The 27,664-nt window shown below is 36.6% G+C and overlaps 1 protein-coding gene across 3 annotated transcripts in view; it reads left to right on the top strand.

Moving 5' to 3' along the window:
- The window catches only part of TFDP2 (transcription factor Dp-2), a 166,649-nt gene that overhangs the window by 40,388 nt on the left and 98,597 nt on the right, over positions 1-27,664 (top strand). For all 3 annotated transcript variants that reach the window (XM_082840246.1, XM_082840247.1, XM_082840248.1), the window contains exon 3: positions 7,125-7,191. In XM_082840246.1, the coding sequence (XP_082696372.1) occupies positions 7,125-7,191 (67 nt within the window). The remainder of the gene's footprint in view (positions 1-7,124; positions 7,192-27,664) is intronic.

Below are 27,664 nucleotides of genomic sequence, written 5' to 3' on the forward strand. Positions count from 1 at the left end.
TGACAAATCCTGTCTGCCTATGTCAGCTCTAATTTCAGACTCCTTGGGAAGGACCTCTGGCACTACTCCAGCCTGATATCTGCTAGTAGTTTGGCTAGTTGTGACCAGAGGCAAGTGTTACATTGTATAAAAGGATCTTGTGAGCCAGACAGATAGTTCCAGTTACTACCCATTATACATTTAAAGAAGAGCATCAAAAACAAACAAACAAAAAACAGCCAAAAACCAAAAAAACACCCTGATTACTTATCCCTATTTTCCCATTATTGACCTTGCTTTTAACACACATGAGTAGCTATAAGCAGATATAGACTTTGGTTCATTATCATCTAACTAATTATTTTAGCATAAATTCTCAGGAGTAGTCTGCTTTTTAAAAATTTTTTTTCATTGGGGTACATTTGTTTTACAGTGTTGCGTTAGTTTCTACTGTACAGCGAAGTGGTGTTGAGTTCCCTGTGCTATACAGCGGGTTCTCATTATTTATCTGTTTTATACATATTAGTGTATATATTGTCAATCCCAATCTCACAGTTCCAGCTTTCCCCCCTTGGTGTCCATACGTTTGTTCTCTACATCTGTGTCTCTATTTCTGCCTTGCAAACCGGTTCATCTGTACCATTTTTCTAGATTCCACACATATGGGTTAATATATGATATTTGTTTTTCGCTTTCTGACTTACTCTGTATGACAGTCTCTAGGTCCACCCACGTCTCTACAAATGACCCAATTTCATTTCGTTCGTGTGGTATATGTACCACATCTTCTTTTTCCATTAAGAGTAGTCTGTTTTAATCTATGGCTCTTGTATATATTCGTTTAAGTGCTGTCTGGGGAAAAGAAGAAGCAAATTTTTAGTCTGTGTATTGGGAATTTTCTTCCAGGATATTTCCTTCATTTTCCCTCCTCTAGAAAAAAGAGAATATAAAAGTTATCCTGAGCAACAAGATGGTTAACATTCAAGTAGCAAGTATATTTTGGCTTAAAAATGTACCTTAAATCTTCCTAGCCATATGTACAGTTTGCTATATTAAAAGTTGTTTCCCTAAAGTAACAAAGCATTTGAACCAGTGGTAACTATTCTCCCATTATTTCATTTGTATATTTGGAAGTAATCAAAGAGTATGCAAAGTTTCTCTTTCCGCTACAGCAACCTAGGGGGAAAGGGCTACGTCATGAGCTGACCCTCTTCGGATTCCTTGGAGTTGGGGACATGGAGAGGTCAGGCCTCAGACTGGGCTGAAGCATGTGGGAAAGAATTGAAATAGGCTAAACATCTAATCAAGTTCGCTAGCCATTCTGCAGTAGATAAGAACATTTTTGTGACTTTTAATATATTTTGTCGAGGTACTTATGGGAAGACTCATACCAGTTTACAATGCCATGAACAACTCATTCTCATCTCCCCCCTCCCCATCTCTCTCCAACAAATAGATGTGTCTGACGCTGTTCCGGGATCCTACCTTCTTGGGGTTTATAGTGTAGTGAGAGAAGATGGTAAATATATAATGTCAGGTAACGATAACAGTTATGAAGAAAAATAAAACAGGATAAGAGGAGAGAAAGTGACAGCGATGAGGGAGATCTCTTTCAACGAGGTGTTCAGAAGAGTCCTCTTTAAGGAAATGATGTTTAGACAGAAGAATGCTCTTCAGTCTCAGTGCAAGAAGAAGGAGCCAGCCATGTGAATATCTGGGGAAAGAGCATTCCAGGTAGAGGCGGGAGAAAGTGAGGCTGTTCAAAGAGCAGCAAAGGACCAGTTGATAAGACGGAACAGAGTAATTAAGCTGGGGAGAGTGCGAGGCTCCAGGTCATGGGGAGCCTCAAACACTGGGATGAGCAGCGTGTGTTTTAAATGTCAGTGGGGAGCTATTGGAGGATTTGAGGATGGTTTCATGTCCTGACTTAGCATTTTCAAAAGCTTGTCTGGCTGCTGAGTGAATAGACTGCAGAGGGGCATAGTAGAAGTGGGGAACTCATTTGGTACTTGTCCCAGTGGTTCAGACATCAGAGTATGGTGCCTTGAGCTGGGGTAATGATATTAGAGATGGGGAAAAGTAGTTGAATCTAAGATGTATTTGAAGGGACAGCCACCAGGACTTATTGAGTAATTAGGATATGGGGACAGGGAAGAGGTTAAAGATTTCTCAGCATTTGGCTTGTGTAACTGGGTAAGTGCCTTTGCGGTTTAATGAGAAGAGGAACCCTTGGGGAAGTGCAGGATTTTGTGGCAAACTCAAAAATTGTTTTGAATATATTAAAGTTGAGGGACCTGAAAACATCCAGGTAGAGATATTGACCAGGCAGTTAATATAATGATTAATAATGACTCTGGAGCTCAGGGGAAAGCTTGGGGCTGCATATAAAAATTTTGGAGTCATTTCATATTAGATTGATTATTTTAAAGCAGTATGATTCCATGAGATTATATAGTTCATGCGTGGCTAGAGAATACATAAGGACCAAGGTCTGAACGCAGGGAATATCCAACAATTGGGGAGGAGGAGAGGCAGCAAAGGACACTGAAGGAATGGACAGAAAGGAAGGAAAGAACGTTACCCTGATGATGTGGAAGCCAAGTGAAGACAGTGTTTCAGGAAGTGGGGGTGGAGTGATAATTGTGTCACATGCCGCTGAAAAGTGACTCTTAGATATAGAAGAGATTGCGCAGGTTTTATGGAAGAATTATTATTATTATTGTTATTTTTGCGGTATGCGGGCCTCTCACTGTTGTGGCCTCTCCCATTGCGGAGCGCAGGCTCTGGACGTGCTGGGCTCACGGGCCCAGCCGCTCCGCGACACGTGGGATCCTCCCGGACCGTGGCACGAACCCGTGTCCCCTGCATCGGCAGGCGGACTCTCAACCACTGCACCACCAGGGAAGCCCTGTGGAAGCATTATTAAACATATGTTCAAATATTTGCATCTTCAGTTCCTGTTTCTCATTTTGCATTTCTCTTATGAGAACAGTTTTTTGTGAAACGTTAGTTTTGCCTCAGCCATGCCATCCTAGGTCTCTTATGGTTGCAGGTGTTAGAAACCCTATTCAGAATCACTTAAGGCAAAACGTGGAATGTGTTGATTGGCATAACTGAAAAGTCTGGAGTACTCTGGCTTCAAATACAACCAGGTTCAGGGAAATGATAGGCATCAGGGCTCTGCCTCCCTTTTTCCAACTCTTGGCTCTATGTTGTGGCATAATAGCCTACATTGGCCTTATAATGCTTATCTCAGAAGAAGAGAGGGAACTTTTCTTTTTTAGTATTTATATTTCAAATTCCATGGAGGAGCTTTGGTTAACTCTGCTTGGCCCACACGCTTAGACAAGTAGAGAAGGAAGTAGGGTACCATAAATGGTTTGCTGCTTCACTGTGGGTCATGGGTCCACTCCTATTGTCATAGCACATTTGAGGCTCCAAGATGAACAGCCCTACCAGAACTGCAGGGAGTGTGGGATGTTTCATCTTGCAAAAGGAAGTTCTGCAGAGCTAGCAATATATTCATTGTATCTGGGACAAAATTGTTATCAGGTAGTATCTAGTATCCAGTGATACTCTTCTGGTATCTCCAAAAATGGAGATGTGTTCTCACTAAAGTTCACTTAGTATACAATAAAGAATTTGAAAGATACTTGGAGGTGTAATTTTTTGCCTTGTCAAAGAATCTTTTAACAATATGTAAGCCATAATACTCATTACAGAAAAATTAGAAAGTACAGATAAAGAAAAGAAACTAGCCTAGAGATTATCAGCAAAATTCTGCCTAAGAACACATCTGGTATATACACAAATATATATATATATATATACACCAAAATCTATGTATATTATATATTTTAAAATAAATATTTAAATAATTATTAATAAATTAATAATTAAATAATAATAATAATTAATTAAATATACATTTATTAAATAAACATATATATACCAAAATCTATGTATATTATATTTTTTTAAATAAAAATGAGGCCATGTTACTGTTTTGTAACCTACTATTTAGCTTAGTCTCTATGATGAAAACCTTTTCTTGCCTTGATAACTCTGTAACATCATGTTAAATTGCTCTTTTATGTTATCTATTCTATGGACATTACACTAGTTTCCTAATATTGGCCGTTATTTCCATTTTTTCTTTTTTTTAACTTTTTGTTTATTTTTGTTTACTCATTGGATTATTTCCATGAAACAAAAGTCTTATGAAATTACTGGCCCAAAGAGTATGTACTTTTTGGACTCTTGATTCATATTGCTAAATTGCATTTCAGAAAGGTTGCACCAATTTACATATTCACCGGTGGTGTATGAGAGTGCCATTTCCCTTTATTTTCTTTCTAATCTTGGTCAATCTAATCAGCAAAAAAATGGTATGTAATTTACTACATTTCTCTAATTGCTAGTTAGGTCCAATTGGTATTCTCTGTGTTTATTGGTCATTTGTGTCTCTCTTATGAATTGTCTAGGTCAGTGTTGAAGTAGTAAGGCCATTGCCCTTTGAATTAACGACCCAAACTTGAATATTGCTTTGCCATTAACAAACATGTTCACATAATTATTTAATTTGGTCTAAAGAGCTGTCTGAGTTGTACACATGTGTATTGTCATCCTCATTTTGCAGTGACTGTTCTAAGAATACCTTGCTTGTGAATGAATGGTAGAGCTGAACTTTGACCACAATCTTGCTTTGAATCTTTCAGTTATATCAGTCTGAAATGTTAAAGATCAGTGAAATTATAATGCTGTTATTGGGGAATATCATTTGACTCTTAACATTTGGGCTTTGGATATTTTTTATTCAATAGACATTTAGTGACTGCTTACAGTATGCAACACAGTGTTTGAATATCCTGACAGAAAACTTTTCTCAGGATCTTATTAGATGAAAAATTTTACATAAAATTAGTTTACTTTTTTCTCTTGATCTGAGAAACATGATATAGAAAGATCCTTTTTAAATGGACAGAATAAAGAAAGAATAGCGAATATTTTTAAATGCCTTTCCTACCCAACTTTTTCTACTTGCATATCTACTTTTTCTTTGAATCTTTAAACTATACAGTGTTTATGAAAGCAGAAATTAATACATTTTTGCAGTTTTAATTAAATAAATTTTAGTAGTATTTATTTAAGCTCTGAATACAAACACCTCCCCTCCATCCATGAGACCAAAAGTACACACACTATTGATTTACAATTGACTTTTATCTTTTTGGGGTATAACCTGTTGTTCACTAAGGTGCAGGTGTACAGCTGCTTAAAACATTTCCTAATTCGTTTGCTACTTCACTTAGAAGCAGCAAAAGTTAAACAGTAAGAGCAGGTGTTTAAATGTAACAGTAATCCAGTAACTGAACTCTCGTCTGTGAATATGTGGTTTTGGTTGAGGTTTTTGCCGTTATCTTTGTATAATAACAAAAAGGTATAAACGGATACTTTTGAAGTTATTGTAATGTATTAAATAATCACATTGTATGAAGCATGGAATATATTAAAGGCTGTGTTTGCCTTCTTTGCTTTCTGTTTACAGTAGAGCACCAACAAACATTTCCCCTTTCTCTTTTTTTGTAGTAGAAGAGCTTAAAAAGGAGAGGCATGTTAGTGATCACAGTAAACTCTTGGCATTTACAAATTGAACGCTTAACGTTAGTATTTGTGAGCAGCTCTGGAAATCCATGCAGTGGTATTTTGTTGGAAATTGTGTTGCAGGTGGTTTACTTCTCATAGAATACTTACACGAGAAGCTAGACAGGATTAAGGATCTGCACCATTATCTACATAGAATTAAGAGGCTATGTTTTAGATGCCTCTGTCTTCAGCCGCTTCCATAAAAATTTAATATGAGATGCCAGACATAGGTTTGCATCAGAATTACTTTTCTATGATGTGAACGATATGTAGAAATATTTCTGGTAGCATCTCTTGAAAAAAAGAAATAGCTGTTAGTAGAACATCTGAATTCCCAAATAATGAAATAATTAGCTCTTATATTATAAAATTATAAAGTATCAAATGAGTAGTTTTGAAGAATATACAGTGTTAAAGCAGTGGATAGTTTAAAAACATAAAGCAAGTACACAGATACAAACTTACAGAACTACATGTGCCTTAAAATCCTTTCGGTGTGTTAGTACTTTGAGAGGATGTTTGGGGTACCAAATTAGCGTGGATGTTTCAAGGTTACAAATCTACAAGGATTAAAACAATAATACAGTAGTAACAGTAGAACCATTTATTGGATACTTGCTTTGTGACAAGTTTTTAAAAATAGAGGGTTTTTTCCTGCTGGCTCTATCTATAATGAAATTTTAAAACTCCGCTTGCTGATACTACCATATTCAGCTTATGATTCCAAGTAGTCCAGTAGACATCACATTAAAAGAAATATATTGTCTAAAGGAGAATTTATAAACACACTTGCTTTAGGTAGTCCCTCAAGTATCTTACAAACAGTAATGAACATTAAAATGGATGGAGCACTTTGTGCCAAGCCCTGTGCTTTACATGAATTCTTTTTCTTAATCTTTCTAACAACCTGAATTGGTAAGCACCTTTAGTGGCCTCTAATTTATGGACGAGGAGACCGAGATATAGAGAGCTTGTGTGACTTGACCACGGCCATACACATAGTGGGCTTGATGAACTGCAGGATGAACCCAATGCCGGTGGACCTCATGTCTGCGTTATGGTATTAATGGTCTTTATTTGGTCCATTACAGGTCATAATGTTTAAAAGCATTATATGCAGTGATTGTGAACAGTAAAAATTAAGGGCAGCAATGAGGGTGGAATTTTGGTATATCTTTTGGCAACTTCATGGTTGCCAGATTACTTGCTTTCAAAAAAAAACCATCAGTGAAATCTGTAGATCTCACATCTGCTCATAAGTAACATTATTTCATTAATTTTTATCTTGATCTGGACAGTGCATTATTTTTCCCATTTCAAGCAAAATGACAATGTTTTAATCCAGCTCCTATAGTTGATATCATTAACTCACCTTTGTGTGACAATGTATAATATTTGATATGGACCTCTGATGGAAGGTTATTAAATAATAATAGCTTATTAAGTGATCACATATTATTTAAGATCCTATGTATAATTTTTTAAACTGTTTTATTCAGGTTGGTTTGACTTCTACAAATGCAGAATTAAGAGGATTTATAGATCAGAATCTCAGTCCAACAAAAGGTAAGGACAGTTGAATAAAAATTTTCTGCCTTGAGCTAGTTTTATTGCATTTGCTATATAAAATAAGCAGTTAAATGAAGAATTACTTTATGTATAATAATTATATAATATTACTGTGTTATATCCCAAAGAACTGTCGTATTCCAAAGAACTTTTATCATATAAAAGTCAGTTACCTCTGACAGGGGGAGAGGGGGAGAGAGAGAGAGAGAGAGAGAGAGAGAGAGAGAGAGTTAGTTTTGAGAGATTCTATTTGCTAGTGGTTTAACTTGTAAGGAATACAGTAGAATGAATGAATATATATGTAATTCCTTTGTGTAAAGTAGATGGTTTACTGGGGGAATGCTTATATCAGAAATCTGATCCATCCATACAAGAATTTGTGCAGGACACTTGTCAGTATCTTTCACCATATATCTTTCAACAGTATCTTTTAGTATGTAGAAATAACATCTGAAATCTTTATGGTTGAAATGATATGGTGTTTGGGATTGGCTTCAGAATAATCCAGTGAGGGAAGAAGAGTAAAGTGAGTGGAATTATAGATAAAACAGAATTCTCTGTGAGTTGGTTAATGGTTTAAGCTGGGTGATAGTTATACGGGGTTTCATTATTCTTTTCTCTCTTCCTTTGTATATGTTTAAATTTTTCCATTATACATATATACAGGTAAAAACAAAAGTGTCTACTATTACAATACAGATAGCTATGAGAGAACCATCAGCTTCCTCAAAGGCTTTATGTCTAAGGTGGGCTATGTATGTCTAAGGTGGAGAGAAGGCTAGAGAAATCTGTATTTCAGTATAAAAATTGCTAGTTTAAGAGTAGAAATGGTCTGTAGAAGTATTCTAAGAATTAAAATGTATTATGAAGCAATGAAAGAGATACTTGAAGCCTTGATGCTTGTCATTTTTTCCCCAGTTTTTTTAAATTGTGGTAAAACACACATAACATAAAATTTACCACTTCAACCATTTTTAAGTACACAGTTTGGTGGCATTTAAGTACATTCATATTGTGCAACCATCAACACCATTCATATCCGTAACTCGTCATCTTGCAAAACTAAAATTCTACACCCATTAAACAATTCCCTATTTTCTCCTCCTCCTTTAAACCTCTGGCAAGAACCATTCTACTTTCTGTATCTATGATTTTCACTACTCTACGTACCTCATATAAGTAGAATTATACAGTATTTGTCTTTTTGTGACTGGCTTATTTTGCTTAGTGTCCTCAAGTTTCACCCATGGGGTAGCATATGGCCGAATTCCCTTCCTTTTTAAGGCTGAATACCATTCCGTTCCACATTTTGCTTATCCATTCATCCATCAGTGGACACATGGGTTGCTTCCATATTTTAGCTATTGTGAGTGATGCTGCTGTGAACCGGGAGTACAGATATCTTTTTGAACCCTGATTTAGTTCTTTCGGATATATTCCAAAAGTGGAATTGCTGGGTCATATGTCATATGGGTGAAATAACAGAATTATTTTTAAATTTTTGAGGAATTGCCATTTCGATTTTTACAGCAGCTGTACCATTTTACATTCCCATCAGCAGTGCACAAGGGTTCCAGTTTCTTCACATTCTTGCCAACACTTAACTTGTTATAGCCATCGTTATAGGTGTGAAGTGATATCTTATTGTGGGTTTGATTTGCAGTTCCCTAATGACTAGTAATATTGAACGTATTTTCATGTGCTTATTTGCTATTCATATATGTTCTTTGAAGAAATGTCTACTCAAGTCTTTTGCCCATTTTTGAATTGGATTTTTTGTTCTTTGTTGTTGAGTTCTAGAAGTTTTTATGTTCTGGATATTAATTCCTTATGAGATAAATGATTTGCAAAAATTTTCTCCCATTCATCAGGTTGTCTTTTTGCTTCCTTGATAGTATCCTTTGATGTGCAAAACTTCTTTGTTTTGATGAAGTCCAGTTAATCTATTTTTTCTACTATTGCCTATGCTTTTGGTGTCATTTCCATTTAGTGGTTGCCAAATCCAGTGTCACGAAAATTTTCCCCAATGTTTTCTTCCATGAATTTTAAAGTTTTAGCTCTTTGGTTTAGGTCTTTGATCCATTTTGAGTTAATTTTTGTATATGATACAAAGTCAGGGTCAAACTGACATGAGGATATCCAGTTTTCCCAGTACCATTTGTCAAAAAGACTGTCCTTTGACCAACGAATGGTCTTAGCACCCCTGTCAAAAATCAGTTGGCCATATATGTGAGGATTTACTTCTGGACTTTTTATTCTATTGCATTGGTCTATATGTCTGTCCCTATATCAATACCATAATGTTTTAATTACTGTAGTTTTGTAGTATGTTTCAAAGTCAAAAAGTGTGAGTCCTCCTACTTTATTCTTCTTTGAGATTGTTTTGGCTATTTAGGATCTCTTGCAATTCCGCATGAATTTGAAGATTACATTTCCCATTTCTGTGGAAAAGGCTGTTAGATTTAAAAAAAAATTTATTTATTTATTCATTAACTTTTGGCTGCATTGGGTCTTCGCTGCTGCACGCGGGCTTTCTCTAGTTGCAGTGAGTGGGGGCTACTCTTTGTTGCGGGGCACAGACTTCTCATTGTGGTGGCTTCTCTTGTTGCAGAGCACAGGCTCTAGGCGCGTGGGCTTCAGTAGTTGTGGCACACGGGCTTCAGTAGTTGTGCCTCGCGGGCTCTAGAGCGCAGGCTCAGTAGTTGTGGCGCACGGGCTTAGTTGCTCCGCGGCATGTGGGATCTTCCCGGACCAGGGCTCAAACCCGTGTCCCCTGCATTGGCAGGCGGATTCTTAACCACTGCGCCACCAGGGAAGCCCAGGCTGTTAGATTTTTGATAGAGATTGCATTGAATCTCTAACTCACTTTGGTTTTATTGACATCTTAACAATGCTATGTCTTCTTATTTATGAACATATTCAACTTGTCTAAGCCTTCTTTAATTTTACCATTTACCATGAAAAGGTTCTGGAAATAGTGGTTGTAGCTATATAACCTTGTGTATATACTGGAAATCAGTGAATTTTGGGGTATGTGAATTATACCTTGATTTAAACAAAAAACATTTTCTTCAACTTAATCTCTCCTTCCAGCCCTCATTTGTTCTCCCCATCATTATCAGACTTCTTGAAAGAAGCTATACACTACAGCCCCATTCTCAGCTTTCATTCACTTCTCTGCCCAATGTAATCTGGCTTTTGACTCCATTAATCCATTGAAACTGCCCTTGATTTTGTCTTTTTTTGTTTGCGGTTTATCAGCTTTTGGCACAGTTAATGTGCCCCCCACCCTTTAAAAATAACCTTTTAATTTTAGAACAGTTTTAGGTTTATAGAGAAATCACAGAAATAGTACAGAGAGGTCTCATAAACCCCTCACTCAGTTTCCCTACTGTTGACATCCTACATTATTCTAGTACAGATTTTATAATGAATGAGCCAGTATTGATACATTATAATGAATACAAGTTCATGCTTTATTCAGACTTCCTTAGTTTGTAGCTAATGTCCTTTTTCTGTTCCAGGAGAGCATTCAGGATACCACATTACATTTCATGATCATGCATCCTTTGCTTCTTTTGGCTGTGACAGTATCTCAGACTTCCCATGTTTTTAATAACTTGACAGTTTTGAGGTGTACTGGTTAGGTATTTTGTAGACTGTCCCAGAATTGGGATTTTTCTAATTGTTTTTCTCATACTTAGATTGGGGTTATAGGTTTTTGAGAGAAAGACCACAGAGATAAAGGGCCATTTTCATCACAACATATTAAGGGTATCAAAATGACTTATCATTATTGGTGTGAACCTTGGTCACTTGGCTGATGTAGTGTTTGTCATGTTTCTCTACTGTAAAGGCACTCTCTACTACCCCTTCCCCCTTTCCATACCATAGTCTTTGGAAGGAATTCATTATGTGGAGCTCACACTTGAGGAGTGGAGAGTTTGCTCTACTTCTTTGAGTTGTGAATACCTACATGATTTGTTTGGAATTCTTCCACCCTAGATTTGTCTCTTCTCCCCCATTTATTTATTTAGTTAGTTAATTCTTTCTTTATACCAGTATGCACTCATGGATATTTGGTGTACAGTCTGGGTCATAGTCCGATACTACTTCAGTTTTTTTGTTCAAATTGTTAGGACTATGGCCTTTGGGAGCGTTCAGTTGCTTTTCTGTGTCCCTTTGACATATTTCCAGCCCATTCCTCAGATCAACCATTTTCCAAAAGAGTCCTGGTTCCTTTTTATAGAGAATGTTGTTAGAAATCAAGGTCTTGGTGCTAAGCGAGCTCATCGTTACTAGGGTGGTGTCTTTCTTTTTGAATCACTGTTTCTCTTTGTGTCTGTGATACGACTTTTTAAGTCTTACAGGAAGCAGTACAGTGTAGTGGTTAAGAACAAGGGCTCTGGAGGATGAGGGTGTAATCTTGGTTGCACTTCTTATACTCCACCAAATGTGTAAATCTGAGCAAGGTGATCTCTAAGCCAAAATGTCACATCTGTAACGATGCAGATAATAATGGTAAATTGCTCATAGGGTATGTAAGGATTAAATGAGGTAGTGCACGTAAATCACTTAGTACAACCCTAGCAGATAGTAAGCATTCATTAAGTGCTTACTCCTTTTCCTCTTGTTAATATTTTCATCTTCCTTTTTGGCCATTCCCTTCAGTCTACTCTCCTAGCTCTTCTTTTGTTTGTCTTCTAAATGTTAGTGTCTCCTGGGTTTTTTTTTGTTGTTGTTGTTGTTTTTTGCGGTATGCGGGCCTCTCACTGTTGTGGCCTCTCCCCTTGCGGAGCACAGGCTCCGGACGCGCAGGCTCAGCGGCCATGGCTCACGGGCCCAGCCGCTCCGCGGCATGTGGGATCTTCCCGGACCGGGGCACGAACCCGTGTCCCCTGCATCGGCAGGCGGACTCTCAACCACTGCGCCACCAGGGAAGCCCTCCATGGGGTTTTTGTCTTAGTTTTTTTTCCTCGCCTTGTACATTTTCCCTAGGCAATTTCATCTATTCTCACTGCTTTTACTTTGTGTATGGTTGATTCTCAAATCTGTACCTCCGGCCCAAACCTTTGTATTGAGTTTTTGTATATTTAACTGCTTATGGGACACCTTCATTTGAATAACATGTGCATCTCAGACTCAGTCTGTCCATAATTAAAGTGATTATTTCACCCTCTCAAAACCTACTTTCCCTTTTCTTTATCTTACTGGATAGTACAGTAGTACCTTTCACCCTTTGCCCAAACCAGAAACTGAAGCATCATCTTTGACTCCTTTTTTGACCTCTCTGCTCCCAGTCAAATCACTTACAAGACTTGTTGATTCCAGCTACATATCTCAGTTCTCCCCACCCACTTTCTCTATTCCACTGCTATTATCTTAGTTCAGACTACGATAAACTATTTCCTGGATTACTGTAGCTGTTTTACTTGCTTTGAGATTTTATGTCTTTCTATTTCATTCACTGTACTATAGCTACAGACTTTTTCTCAAACACAGATCTGAACAAGGCTTCCCAAGTTAAAAAAACATTTTTTGTTCCTTATTGCCCTCAAGATAAAGTCCAAACTCCAGTTTAAAAGATCCTTCATGATATGGTTCTTGCTTTCATCTTTAGCCTTATCTCAGACATTTATGCTTCTGCTACACTGAACTACATTCTCTCTGTCTGTCTGTCCCTCTTCTCCCTCCCCTCCCCTCCCCTCCCTTTTCTCTCTCTCTCTCTCTCTCTCTCTCTCTCTGTCTTTCTGTATTCTCTTCTCTGTACCTATAATGCCATACCTCTCTGGCAGCATCCTCACTTCACTCCTGATAGATATACATTTCACCTGGCTAATTTCTGTTCATTCCTAGCATCTAAGTTTAGGTCTTACACCCACTTGGCCCATAAGCCTCTAATACTCTCTACTTATCCTGATTGCAGTATTTATCACACTGGACTTTAATTTTACTGATTTACTTATTGGTCCCCACCTGACTCCATGAAGTCAGAGACCTTTTTTATCTTATTCATCACTGTTTCTGTAGAATAGATACTTCAAAGTAACTATTCCATAGTAGCTGTCCCAAACTGGAACTTTGCTGAAAGAATGCGTGTCTTTCCTTCTACCTATAATTCCCTTGGCCACTGGGCAAATTCCTGTTTATGCTTTAAAATCTAGCTGAGCACGAATTCCTCTGTACCTCCTTGTTACTGAGCCTCCTTTGTGTTAACCTTTGGACGCTGTAGATACTTTGTGATTGTCCTTATCACATTATATTGTGTTTCTTTATAAGATTGTCCTTTGTTTTTTTACTAGACTCTGAGCTCTTTAAGGACAGCGTCTTTTTTTTATATATATAAATTTATTTATATTTTATTTATTTTATTTTTGGCTGCATTGGGTCTTCAGTTGCCGTGTGCAGGCTTTCTCCAGTTGTGGCGAGCGGGGGCTTCTCTTCGTTGTGGTGAGCACGGGCTCTTGTTGCTGAGCACGGGCTCTAGGAGCACATGCTTCAGTACTTGCAGCACGTGGGCTCAGTAGTTGTGGCTTGCGGGCTTAGTTGCTCCGCGGCATGTGGGATCTTCTTGGACCAGGGCTCGAACCTGTGTCCCCTGCACTGGCAGATGGATTCTTAACCATTGTACCACCAGGGAAACCCAGGGTCTTTTTTCATATTTTTGTCTTTAGAGTCTAGCTTGGCATCTAGCGCAGTTATATATATTCAGTAAATTTTTAAAAGTTTATTTTTTATTGAAATATAGTTAATTTACAACATTGTGTTAGTTTCTGGTGTACATCAAAGTGATTCAGTTATACATATAAATATATTCCTTTTCATATTTTTTCCATTATAGGTTATTACAAGTTGTTGAATATAGTTCCCTGTGCTATACAGTAGGACCTTGTTGTTTATCTATTTTATATATAGTAGTTTGTATCTGCTAACCCCAAACTCCTAATTTATCCCTCCCCTCCCTTCCCTTTTGCATACTAAGTACATATTGAACTGCAAGAGCTTGTTTTGCCATAGCATTTCCAGACTTTTAATGCAAATATTTATTTATCTAACCTTTGAGAAATGTATAAAGAAGGAACTTGCCTTGAATGCCTTTTGAAACAAAGTGTTAAGGTATTCAGTGAGGAAGGTTTCTGAGCTTTTTGTCTTAGGGCATCTATCTAAGAGTTGGAGGTCTAAAAGTTACATAATTAATTAAAATAAGAACAAGCCTGAAGATGATTTTATTCTGCCATAACCAGGCGAGTAGCAGAGGATTCGAAAGCAGTTGAGTATTCGTATATCCTTGTCATAAATCATATAATTGTGTATTATTTTTTATTTTATTTTACTTTATTATAAATTTATTTCCGGCTGTGTTGGGTCTTCGTTGCTGCGCACGGGCTTTCTTTAGTTGAGGCGAGCGGGGTCTACTCTTCATGGCGGTGTGTGGGCTTCTCATCGTGGTGACTTCTCTTATTGCAGAACATGGGCTCTAGATGTGTGGGCTTCAGTAGTTGTGGCTCTCGGGTTCAGTAGTTGTGGCTCGTGGGCTCAGTAGTTGTGGCTCACGGGCTCTAGAGTGCAGGCTCAGTAGTTGTGGCTCATGGGCTTAGTTGCTCCGCGGCATGTGGGATCTTCCCGGACCAGGGATCGAAACCATGTCCCCTGCATTGGCAAACAGATTCTTAACCACTGCACCACCAGGGAAGCCCTGTATTATTTTTTAAAATGAAAGAAAAAGATAGTGTAACTCAGGGCTTCATTATCTCTAGTGTTGAAAGCCCAGCGGAACCTTTGTTGAAGTCAGGGATTCCTTCATTATCTGAGAGGTACATGCTGTTTCTTGGGCTAATATCTTTGGGTGGTTCTGGCATGTGAAAGAGGCCATATTTGCCTGTAAGCTGTATGTGTTTCTCAGGCAGCTGCTGTGGGCTGAATTGCTTGTGTCTCTGCAGGTAGATGAGCCCTGCCGTGTATCCTCCTCTTGCTCCTTTATGTCCTCAGCAGAGCTAGCAGTGCCACCTTGCCAGCTCCTTCATTGCTTGCACATCAGATTGAAAAATATGTGTATCTTTTACTCACTGCCAGTTCTGCACTGTCCAAGAGATTGCAGTAGCCTACAGCTATGGAAATGACAGCCTACTAAAAGGAATGCAGCAACTCAAAAGAGGGAATATCCCTGGATAATCAGATTCCTCCTATGGAGGCAGAACTAATGGAAAGGTAAGAGAGAGCATGACAGGAAGAAAGAAGAATGGAACTCTCAAGAGGATACAGTTGGAACACCGAGAAAGTTGTTTTGGAACTAAAAATATTTTCACAAGTCTTAAATCTAAGGAAGATTAAAAACAAAAAAATGGCCAAAGATGTACCATGAGCAAAACAATATTGATACTAAATAAATATATTAACAGCCTCAAGCTATTAAAGGGACAAAGAGAAATATTGTATTGTGATGAAAGGAACAATCTACCCAACAATCCAATTTTTAGGAAATGGCAAAACTTATGAATAAACAGTTCACCGAAAAGTATTAATGGTTCTTAACACAGATAAAAAGGCACTCTACCTCATTCACAAACCATACGTAATTTAAAATTACACTTGAGTACCATTTTTCACTCTATAAGGCTGGCGAGTATTAAGAAGTTTGATAAAACACTGTTGTCGAGGGTGTAGGATAATGTGCTCTCTTATACTGCTGGTGGGAGCATAACCTTTATGGGAAGCAATTTCACAGTATTTATTAATTTAACATTCACATTTCCTTTGACCAAGTGGTCCCAGTTTTAGGAATGTATTCTACTGATATGTTTATAAATTTGGGAAATAACATTTAATCTTTGTAGTATTGTATGTAATAGCAAAATATTGGCAACATTGTAAATCCATCAGTAAGATCTGGCTAAATAGATTATGTTCAATACATCTAATGGGGTTCTATGCAGATGTAAAATTGGGAGTGAGAAAGCTGTGTACAAGTATGGAATGATCTACAAAGACACATTATTAACAAAAGCAAAGTGCAGAACAATGTGCCGAATAACCATTTATTTAAAAAGAAGTGACGTAACAAGCACACGTATCATGTTTCTTGTAAGGATACACAAAGGCTTGACATTCCTTATCTGGTAGTTAGAGAAACAGTTATCTTTCACAGAGAAGTTTTCATCTTAATGAAGTCCAACATTAAAGCCTCATTTTTTTTTTTTTTTCATGGATCACACTTTTTGGTGTTGTATCTATAAAGTCATTACCACACTGAAGGTCAGTTAGATTTTTCTCTTATTTTTCTTCTAGGAGTTTTACAGTTTACATTTAGGTCTGTGATTCATTTTGAGTTCATTTTGTGACAGGTGTAAAGTATGTGTCTAATTCTTTTTTTTTTTTCTGCATGTGGATGTCTGGTTGTTTCATCCTCATTTGTTGAAAAGACTGTCCTTTCTCCATTGAATTGCCTTTGCTCCTTTGTCAAAGTCTAGTTGAAAGTATTTGTGTAGGTCTTTTTCTGGACTCTCTATTCTATTCCACTGATCTATTTTCTTATTTTTTTGCTGATACCACACTGCCTTGATGACTGTGAGTCTTGAGGTTGGGTGGTATCAGTCCTTCAACTTTTCTTCTTCAATATTGTGTTGGCTATTCTGGGTCTTTTGCCTCTCCGTGTAAACTTTAGAGTCAGTTTGTTGATATCTACAAAATAACTTGCTGGGATTTTGATTGAGATTGCATTGACTCTGTACATCAGTGGGAATAACTGACATCTTAACAATATTAATTCTTCTATGCATAAACGTGGACTTCTCTCTCCATTAATTAGATCTCTGATTTCTTTCATCACAATTTGGTAGTTTTCCACATGTAGATCTTATACATATTGGATATATCCTTAAGTATTTCATTTTTTGGTGCTAATGTAGATGGCCTTGTGTTCATAGTTTCAAACTCCAGTTATTCATTGTTGGTATATAAGAAAGCAGTTGACTTTTATTTATTAACCTTGTATCCTGCAACCTTGCTATAATCATGTATTAGTTCCAGGATTTTTTTTTTTTGTGTGTGAGTGATATTTTTGTTATTGGTGGTGTCTTTTTTCTTCTTTTCTTTTTTCTTTTTTTGGCCACGCTGCGTGGCATGTGGGATGTAAGGTCTTAGTTCCCTGACCAGGGAGCAAACATGTGCCCCCTGCAGTGGAAGTGTGGAGTCTTAGCCACTGGACTGCCAGGGAAGTCCCTGTAAATGGTATTTTTAATTTCAGTATCTAGTTGTTCTTTGCGAGTATGTAGACACACAGTTGGTTTTTGTATTTTTTGTAGCCTGCTCCCTTGTGAAACTTATTTCTAGTAATTCTTTTGTGGATTTTTTAGGATTTCCCTTATATACTCTCACGTCATCTGTAAATAAAAGTTTAACTTTTCCTTTCCAATTTGTATTTCTTTTTCTTTCCTAACATCACTGATTAGGACTTCCAGTTCAAGGTTAAGTAGAAATGGAGAGAGCAGAAATCCTTGCCTTGTTCTTGATCTTAGGAGGAAAGTATTGTCTTTTATTATTAGGTATGATGTTAGCTGGTAGAATTTTCATAGCCACCCTGCAACTGGTTGAGTAAGTTTCCCTTCTAAGTTTTCTGAGTGCTTTGATAATGAATGGTGGATTTTGGTAAATGTTTTTTTCCTGCACCTATTGCAGTGATTATATATGGTGGGAGTAATTTTAGCCCATGAATATGGTGAGCTACATTGATTGATTTTTACATGTCACAAAAACTTTGGATTCCTTGCATAAACAGCACTTAATTTTTAAAAAAATTAATTATTTTTTTGGCTGCGTTGGGTCTTCGTTGCTGTGCGTGGGCTTTATCTAGTTGCGGCAAGCAGGGGCTACTCTTCGTTGTGGTGCGCGGGCTTCTTATTGTGGAGGCTTCTCTTGTTGCAGAGCACGGACTCTAGGCGTGCAAGCTTCAGTAGTTGTGGCATGTGAGCTCAGTAGTTGTGGCACACGGGCTTAGTTGCTCTGTGGCATGTACGATCTTCCCAGACCAGGGCTTGAACCTGTATCCCCTGCATTGGCAGGCAGGTTCTTAACCACTGCGCCACCAGGGAAGCCTAACACCACTTAATTTTGAGAGGAGCTTATGAGTTCTCCATTTGGAGAGTATTGTTGATTAGAGCCTGTTTTGTACTATTTTTAATCCCTTATAATCTAGAGATGATTCTGGAATCCCTGTGTAACAGCAGGGAACCAGTTGAGGTTAGACAGAGTACATACGTTTATAGTGGAACCAATTGTTCAGGTTTTGTAACGTTGTTTTAAAAGATCTTCAAAGCCTGGAAACAGAAATAAAAGAAAGCATTTTGTGGGTAAGGCAGTAGGAAGAGAAGGAATTCAGAGTTTTCCCAAAAGTGTTGCTGGAATGGCTCCTTATAGGGGCCATATGAATGCATGTCTGCTAAGAAGGGAATGTGAGAACTTACCTTCCTTGATGAGAAGAAGTTTAAAAGGAGCTGGAAAGGTGAAAGGGTAAGGAACTGGTATTAGAGATTATTTCAGTCCTCAACATCTTAAAAAGAGAGTAGCTTGTATATTTTGGAGTTATATGTTTCATTAAAAAGGCTGCTTAACGTTTGCCCCATTTTTTAAAAAAATTTTACTTAACAAATTTAAGTCCTCAAATATCTAGTAAGCTTTGTTTTATTTTATATTTCTTTGAACAGTAGGTATAAGCGACATTTGGTTGCTATTTCTATGAAAATTCTTTGGCAGGCTTCTGAATCTGAGGTCATGTTAGGGTAAGTTGGGCCTCTCTTGCTGTGTGAGGCTTACTGAGAGATTGTATTTTAATAAACACAGTGAATGGTTCTGGCTTTGCCTTTTGAATCTGAATTTGTTTTCAGGATATTTAAAAATATCTTAATGATCTGATAATAGAGTAACACATTCTACAAGTAGTTTTACCGACCTGTTCAATCCAGTAGCTTGCTTTTCCTGTCGGACCGGTGCCATCTGATCTTTTTCTCTTTTGTATTTTTCTGATCTTTTTTTCTCTTGTGTTTATCTACAAGATAAGTTTTATTTAAATAATCATGTTTAGTTTACCATACTACATAATTAAATGCCAAAATTAAATAAGAATTATCTTTTAGAAATAAAAGTTAAGTTCCTGATTTAAAAGAAAAAATAAAGGAAAAATTAAAATGTTTTTAAATAGACTGTGCTTACTACATCTTTTATCTTCCTGTTAACTGCTTTCGCAATGTATATTGTGGTTAGGTAGAATTACATAACTTTGTTCTGTGTTTTGATTGCATGTTCTAGATTTATAAATAATTTTGATAACACAGTATGTTGTACCTGAGACCGAATAAAATGGGTTCCCCCCCTTTTTTTTTTTTTTTTGCGGTATGTGGGCCTCTCACCGTTGTGGCCTCCCCCGTTGCGGAGCACAGGCTCCCGGACGCACAGGCTCAACGGCCATGGCTCACGGACCCAGCCGCTCCGCGGCATGTGGGATCTCCCCGGATCGGGGCACGAACCCGTGTCCCCTGCATCGGCAGGCGGACTCCCAACCACTGCGCCACCAGGGAAGCCCTCCCCATTTTTTAATATACATTTTTATTCTCTATTCTGATAGTTAATATAAATTGCTTTATTATAGAGCGTGACATGATGATACCTATTTTTAATATCTTGAAATAACGAGTCACTATTTCTTACGAAAGGATGATAAATGGATATTATTCTTTTTGGAGGAAAGGATATCTGCAGTCTTGTTTCTGTAGTATTTCAAAATTCATTTTCAGTGAATCAGCTTGTAACTTAGTTGGCAGAGTAGAATACTGTTGATGTTAAAAGGTCCTTCTTTATGTGATTTCTTATTTGCTAGGTAGTTGGAAAATGGAGTTGATCTTATTGCCTGTTTTTATTTCCTATTCCTATATGGCTCACTGTCTTCTAGAAGAAAACTTTTCCATACCTTTAACTTAGCTAGCCATCTTGCTTACTATTGGTAACAACTATTGGTACTGGTTAATTTCAAACCCACAGCACTAAGGGAAGATGATAATTTTGATTGTCAATTGGAATTTAGTTCTAAAATCAACTTCTTAAATGTTTTCTTTTTTTGAATTTCCTCATTTAAATTTATCTTGTTTATGACCAACATAAAATTTGCATGAGTTGCCAAATCTAAAAGCAAAATATCAAAAATCATGCCTTAAAGTTGTTTAACAGCTTTGTTGCCAACACAGTGTTTTGGCAATTTAAATTGCAAATGTTATTTAGGAGAGATTAAATTGCCTCTTCTGAATTTAACCTGGTTTCTCCTCTGCTTTACAAATTACCTAGTAAATAAAAATGGTAGCTGTGTCTTTAAAAAATACTAAATAGGAAAACTATTAAAAGTTGGTAAAATTTTACTAACTGTATTTCTTTAGGAGTTTTTTATTCATTCTAATGAAAAGACATTGTATTTTGCTTCATGTTGTAAAGTAAGTTTGATATATTTGAAAAGGGTCAGGTTTTGGAATCAGTGAAGCAGAGCTTCAAATTTCAGCTTTGCTATTTACTAGATCTACAATTGATACCATCGGAAATATACTAAATCCCTCTTCTGATTTTCACATTTGTGCTTTGGTGATTGTAATACCTACCTTGGAGGGATTATATTTTCTTATTTAACTCTCATGTGTAAAGCTTTATGCATAATGCTTAGCATGTAGTGGGTGCCCAATAAAATATTAATTCTCTTCTCCTTTACTTCCTTCATTGTTCCTTTGATATTTGAGCCTTTCCTTATCATTGTATCAATTATGTAGAAAATGTCTGCAAGTTGCTGGTTAAATTATTGAAAAAGACCAGCCTGAATACATTTAATTACAAGCTGTATTTTGAAGTAAAAGGAAATTGCTATCAGGATTTACTGGTAATACAAATTACTTCTTTCATTTTCTGCCTGTGAAACTAATTAAATCCAATTTTTTGCATATCTCAGAATAAGCCAGGACCTGTTTTGTCATCCCTTTCTTCAGTGACATCCTTTACATCCCCTTTAGTGAGTCCATTTGGGACCCATTAAGGTGTGACGAGTAGCATGACTGACACTGCAGACATGTAAATTACAAATCTAAAAGAAGTGGAACAGAAGATGAAAACATTTATCTAACATGAAGGCCCTCAGTCTGTCAGATGAGCAAAGTAGCAATTAGAATAATAGTTTCTAAAAATTATTTATCTTTTTTCCATTCCCTGATTAATAAAGGTGATGTTTTCTTAGTATGCCTGGAGGTTTAGAGTGCTTTAGTCCAGTAGTTCTTAAATTTTAGCAAGCAACAGAATCACCTGGAGGGCATCTCATAAAGATTGACTCCAGAGTTTCTGATTCAGTAGGTCTGGGGTGGGGTCTGAGAATTTATATTTCTAACAAGTTCCTAGGTGAAGCTGATATTGCTAGCCCTGGACCACACTTGGAGAATTACTACTCTAAGGGTATGTAGAAGAAGTGGGGATTAAGCAAAAGGTAGAATCAGACTGACTTTTCTGCCTAAGATCTTTCACTCAATTCAGAAAACTTTTTCCAGTACCTTCTATGTGTCTACTACTGCGGTATCATCAAGCCTCACGTCTTAGACTTTCAAACCACAGATTTTGCTTTACGAAAGGACTCTACTGCCTAAGGAGCACTTCTAAAAGAAAAGACAAGTGAAGAAAGGAGGATAGGCTATCCATTTTGTTGCTTTTTCAAACCTCTGTCCTCATGTTATAGCAATATTTTATCTTTTGCTAATTTTAATGCAAGAACATTGGCTCTTGTAATTCTATCTCTAGGTATCTCTCCTAAGGAAGTAAACTTTGACTTATAATTAATATAGACAAAGACAGGTATTTATCATAGCATTGTTTGTAAATAGCAAAAAAGTAGCTCACACACAGAAGTATATTACTAGGTGATTTTAAAGTAAATTGTGTTTGTATGTATATGATAGCTAAATTTGTAGTCGTATTTTGCTTATGAAGGAACACATTTTGAAAATAGAAAATGCTTAATACACATAATTATTTTACGTAGGTATGTTTTGATATAATTTAACCTCACATTTAAGTAAAATTGTATGTATTCTATGTTCTTAACTATGTGACATTTATAGAAAAATGAGGAAATACATCAAATTACAGGTATCTTTTAGAATATGAGATTATGATTGATTGGTACTATATATTTTCTGCATTTTGTAATGTATCCAGAATGGGGTATTTACTTTTATAATGAAAATATTCATGTCGTATATTTACATATATATATATGTGTATGTATATATATATATAAAGTTATCAAGTTTTAGTTGAAATACATAGAGAAAAGTACAAATATAGGTGTACAGTTCAGTGAAATTTCACAAACCAGCACTCGAAACTAGAAGCAAAATACCAGCATCCCAGAAGCATGCTTTGTGCTCCCCTTGAAGGCTAAGTGCTGTCTTGACCTCTAACAGGATAGACTATTTTTGTCTGTTTTGGGGCTTTACATATGGAATCATACAGCATTTATTCTTTGTGACTTGCTTTTCTTGCTCAACATGTTTGTGAGATTCATCCATATTGTATGTAGTTGTACTTGATCTTTTCTCATTGCTATATAATATTCCACTGTGTAACTAAACCATAATTTATTTATTCATTCTAATGCAATTGGGCATTTGGGTAGTTTTCAGTTTGGGGATATTACAACTAGTGATCTCACAATATAATTTTAAAATACCGAGTCTGTCAAGTGTATTTTCGTAATTGAATTTTATTTTCCTATTACCTGATATTATAATTGAAGTTATGTTCTCATATGCAAATTCTTCAGTAGAATGAGTTTAAATTTTTTGGCAAAGACAGATAAGTTGATAGGCTGTTGGCAGTTGTAATCAGGAACATTACTAGACTCAATACTTTTAAAGCACTACACAGATATAAAAAAAATTTTTTTAATTTAATTTTATTTATTTTCTTATACAGCAGGTTCTTATTAGTTATCCATTTATTACATATTAGTATATAAATGTCAATCCCAGTCTCCCAATTCATCACCCCTCCAGCTGCTTTCCGCCCTTGGTGTCCATATGTTTGTTCTCTACATCTGTGTCTCAATTTCTGCCCTGCAAACCAGTTCATCTGTACAATTTTTCTAGGTTCCACATATATGCGTTAATGTACGATATTTGTTTTTCTCTTTCTGACTTACTTCACTCTGTATGACAGTCTCTAGATTCATCCACGTCTCTACAAATGACCCAATTTCATTCCTTTTTATGGCCGAGTAATATTCCATTGTATATATGTACCTCATCTTCTTTATCCATTTATCTGTTGATGAGTATTTATGTTGCTTCCATGACCCAGCTATTGTAAATAGTGCCGCAGTGAACATTGGGGTGCACGTGTCTTTCTGAATTATGGTTTTCTCAGGGTATATGCCCAGTAGTGGGATTGCTGGGTCATATGGTAATTCTATTTTTAGGTTTTTCAGGAACCTCCATACTGTTCTCCATAGTGGCTGTATCAATTTACATTCCCCGCAGCAATGCAAGAGGGTTCCCTTTTCTCCACACCCTCTCCAGCATTTGTTGTTTGTAGATTTTCTGATGATGCCCATTCTAACTGGTGTGAGGTGATACCTCATTGTAGTTTTGGTTTGCATTTCTCTAGTAGTTAGTGATGTTGAGCAGCTTTTCATGTGCTTCTTGGCCATCTGTATGTCTTCTTTGGAGAAATGTCTATTTAGGTCATCTGCCCATTTTTGGATTGGGTCGTTCTTTTAATATTGAGCTGCATGAGCTGTTTATATATTTTGGAGATTAATCCTTTGTCCGTTGATTCCTTGGCAAATATTTTCTCCCATTCTGAGGGTTGTCTTTTCGTCTTGTTTGTAGTTTCCTTTGCTTTGCAAAAGCTTTTAAGTTTCATTAGGTTCCATTTGTTTGTTTTTGTTTTAATTTCCGTTACTCTAGGAGGTGGATGAAAAAAGATCTTGCTGTGATTTATGTCAAAGAGTGTTCTTCCTATGTTTTCCTCTAAGAGTTTTATAGTGTCCGGTCTTACATTTAGGACTCGAATCCATTTTGAGTTTATTTCTGTGTATGGTGTTAGGGAGTGTTCCCTTTACATGCAGCCGTCCAGTTTTCCCAGCACCACTTATTGAAGAGACTGTCTTTTCTCCATTGTATATTGTTGCCTCTTTGTCATAGATTAGTTGACCATAGGTGCGTGGGTTTATCTCTGAGCTTTCTATCCTGTTCCATTGGTCTATATTTCTGTTTTTGTGCCAGTACCATATTGTCTTGATTACTGTGGCTTTGTAGTATAGCCTGAAGTCAGGGAGTCTGATTCTTCCAGCTGTTGTTTTTTTCCCTCAAGACTGGTTTGGCTATTCAGGGACTTTTGTGTCTCCATACAAACTTTGAGATTTTTTTGTTCTAGTTCTGTAAAAAATGCCATTGGTAATTTGATAGGGATTGCATTGAATCTGTAGATTGCTTTGGGTAGTATAGTCATTTTCACGATAATGATTCTTCCAATGCAAGAACATGGTATATCTCTCCATCTGTTTGTATCATCTTTAATTTCTTTCATCAGTGTCTTACAGTTTTCTGCGTACAGGTCTTTTGTCTCCCTAGGTAGGTTTATTCCTAGGTATTTTATTCTTTTTGTTGCAGTGGTAAATGGGAGTGTTTCCTTAATTTCTCTTTCAGATTTTTTCATCATTAGTGTATAAGAATGCAAGAGATTTCTGTGCATTAATTTTTTTTTCTTTTTTTTTGCGGTACGCGGGCCTTTCACTGTTGTGGCCTCTCCCATTGTGGAGCAGAGGCTCCGGACGCGCAGGCTCAGAGGCCATGGCTCACGGGCCTAGGCGCTCCGCGGCATGTGGGATCTTCCCGGACCGGGGCACGAACCCGTGTCCCCTGCATCAGCAGGCAGACTCTCAACCACTGCGCCACCAGGGAAGCCCCTGTGCATTAATTTTGTATCCTGCTACTTTACCAAATTCATTGAGTAGCTCTAGTAGTTTTCTGGTGGCATCTTTAGGATTCTCTCTATATAGTATCATGTCATCTGCAAACAGTGACAGTTTTACTTCTTCTTTTCCGATTTGTATTCCTTTTATTTCTTTTTCTTCTCTGATTGCTGTGGCTAGGACTTCCAGATCTATGTTGAATAATAGTGGTGAGAGTGGACATCCTTGTCTTGTTCCTGACCTTAGAGGAAATGCTTTCAGTTTTTCACCATTGAGAATGATGTTTACTGTGGGTTTGTCATATATGGCCTTTATTATGTTGAGGTAGGTTCCCTCTATACCCACTTTTGGGAGAGTTTTTATCATAAATGGGTGTTGAATTTTGTCAAAAGCTGTTTCTGCATCTATTGAGATGATCATGTGTTTTATATTCTTCAGTTTGTTAATATGGTGTATCACATTGATTGATTTGCGCATAATGAAGAATCCTTGCATCCCTGGGATAAATCCCAGTTGATCATGGTGTATGATCCTTTTAATGTGCTCTTGGATTCTGTTTGCTAGTATTTTGTTGAGGATTTTTGCATGTATATTCATGAGTGATATTGGTCTGCAATTTTCTTTTTTTGTAGTATCTTTGTCTGGTTTTGGTAGCAGGGTGATAGTGGCCTCATAGAATGAGTTTGGGAGTGTTCCTTCGTCTGCAGTTTTTTGAAAGCGTTTGAGAAGGATGGGTGTTAACTCTTCTCTAAATGTTTGATAAAATTCACCTGTGAAGCCATCTGGTCCTGGACTTTTGGTTTTTGGAAGATTTTTAATCACAGTTTCAATTTCATTACTTGTGATTGGTCTGTTCATATTTTCTATTTCTTCCTGGTTCCGTCTTGGAGAGTTATACCTTTCTAAGAATTTGTCCATTTTTTCCAGGTTGTCCATTTTATTGGCATAGAGTTGCTTGTAGTGGTCTCTTAGGATGCTTTGTATTTCTGCAGACTACACAGATTTTTGTATTACTTTTAGAGCTTTGATAACTTTGAAATGTTCTTATCATCTCGATTTTCTTTCTGTTTTATCCACTGGTACCCTTATTCCGAACTCTAAAAGTATAGTTCTCAGAATTTATTCCCTTCTTCCTATTGTCTGAGGCTTTAGAACAAGGTGGAAAGCACAAAATAATTCAAATTCTCCAGTAAAAAAAAAAATCCAGTTTATATATATAATACATAAGTTATACATGTATAATCTTATTAGCCTCGTTGTTATTTTAAAATTATATTGTAGTGGCAGGCTCTTGAGACAAAGTAGGACTTGTACGTAGCACAGTGCTAGGTAAGTGACTCACTGGGGCTTAACATCTATCTGTTGAGTGGATGAAACAAAGGCAAAATTCCACTATCAAGTTTTTCTCTTCTCAGGTTTTGTTGGCGTTTCCACTTGTCCACTCCCCTCAAATTTTGTATGTTTAGTTTAAAAACAGGTATTTGAAATGAGTAAGAGAAAATTGTTATTAGTGGAATTTTTTAACGTGGAACTTTTTCTCAAGATAACCCCATAGACAAGTCAGAGGAGAGAAAGGTAAAATCGTGAAATCACTGGAGATATGACACATTTTAGTGATTTTTTTTTTATAGTTCAAATTTTGGGAGAATCTATTCAAATTCCCATTAAAATAAAAAGCAAGGTTAGTGTTATCATAATATTAGATAAGGTGTATCGGTGAAGTAAATTCTACAATATATATTGGCTACTTATGAACAAAGAGAACTAGGGGAAATAATGCTTTAAGAGAAGGAAAATAAAAGAAGTTCCAAATACAAGGAAAGAAAGCTAGAGGCAGAGAGATCAGGAACAGTGAAACTGTGTGACCAGCATCTGTTATCCTAGATGATATTAAAGAGCTTTGTGTTGAATGTTTTTTTCCTCAACTCTCTTCTACTTTGGATCACAAAATTTTATAGTGTATTATTTAGTTAGAAAAGACAGCTGATCCTCTAGAAATTGTTATTTGCTGCCAGTTTTTAAAGCTTTCCTTGGTTTTTGGTTCCAGATCTTTAAACCTCACTATGAACCAACCCAGTTGTTGAGAAACATTGGATACAGTCATTGGAAAATCTTAACCATATGTGTTAGAGTGGCTACAAAGAAAATGCACAGGGCTTGGGCCTGAAACTTCAGTGCTTTGTTTAATGTGTGTTTCAATTTTATATAATTGATCAAAGCAAATATATAAAACTGCTACTTAATTTTGTATAAAAATATCTAAGTAACTGTTGCTTTATTCTGTAACATCAGATACTCAAATTCAAAGATAGTCTAGATTTTATTTGTTTACGTCGCTGTGCTCTCTCTTGGATTAGTATCCCAAGGTAATTGTTAAATGAACTGGATATTTTAAAACTTGTCAGCTTATACATGAAACTAATATAATATTGTAAATCAACTAACTTCAATAAAATAAATAAATAAAATTTAAAAGTTTACTTAAAA

This window comes from Leucopleurus acutus (assembly GCF_964270905.1).
Source record: "Leucopleurus acutus genome assembly, chromosome: 5".
NCBI classification, from domain to species: Eukaryota; Metazoa; Chordata; class Mammalia; order Artiodactyla; family Delphinidae; genus Leucopleurus; species Leucopleurus acutus.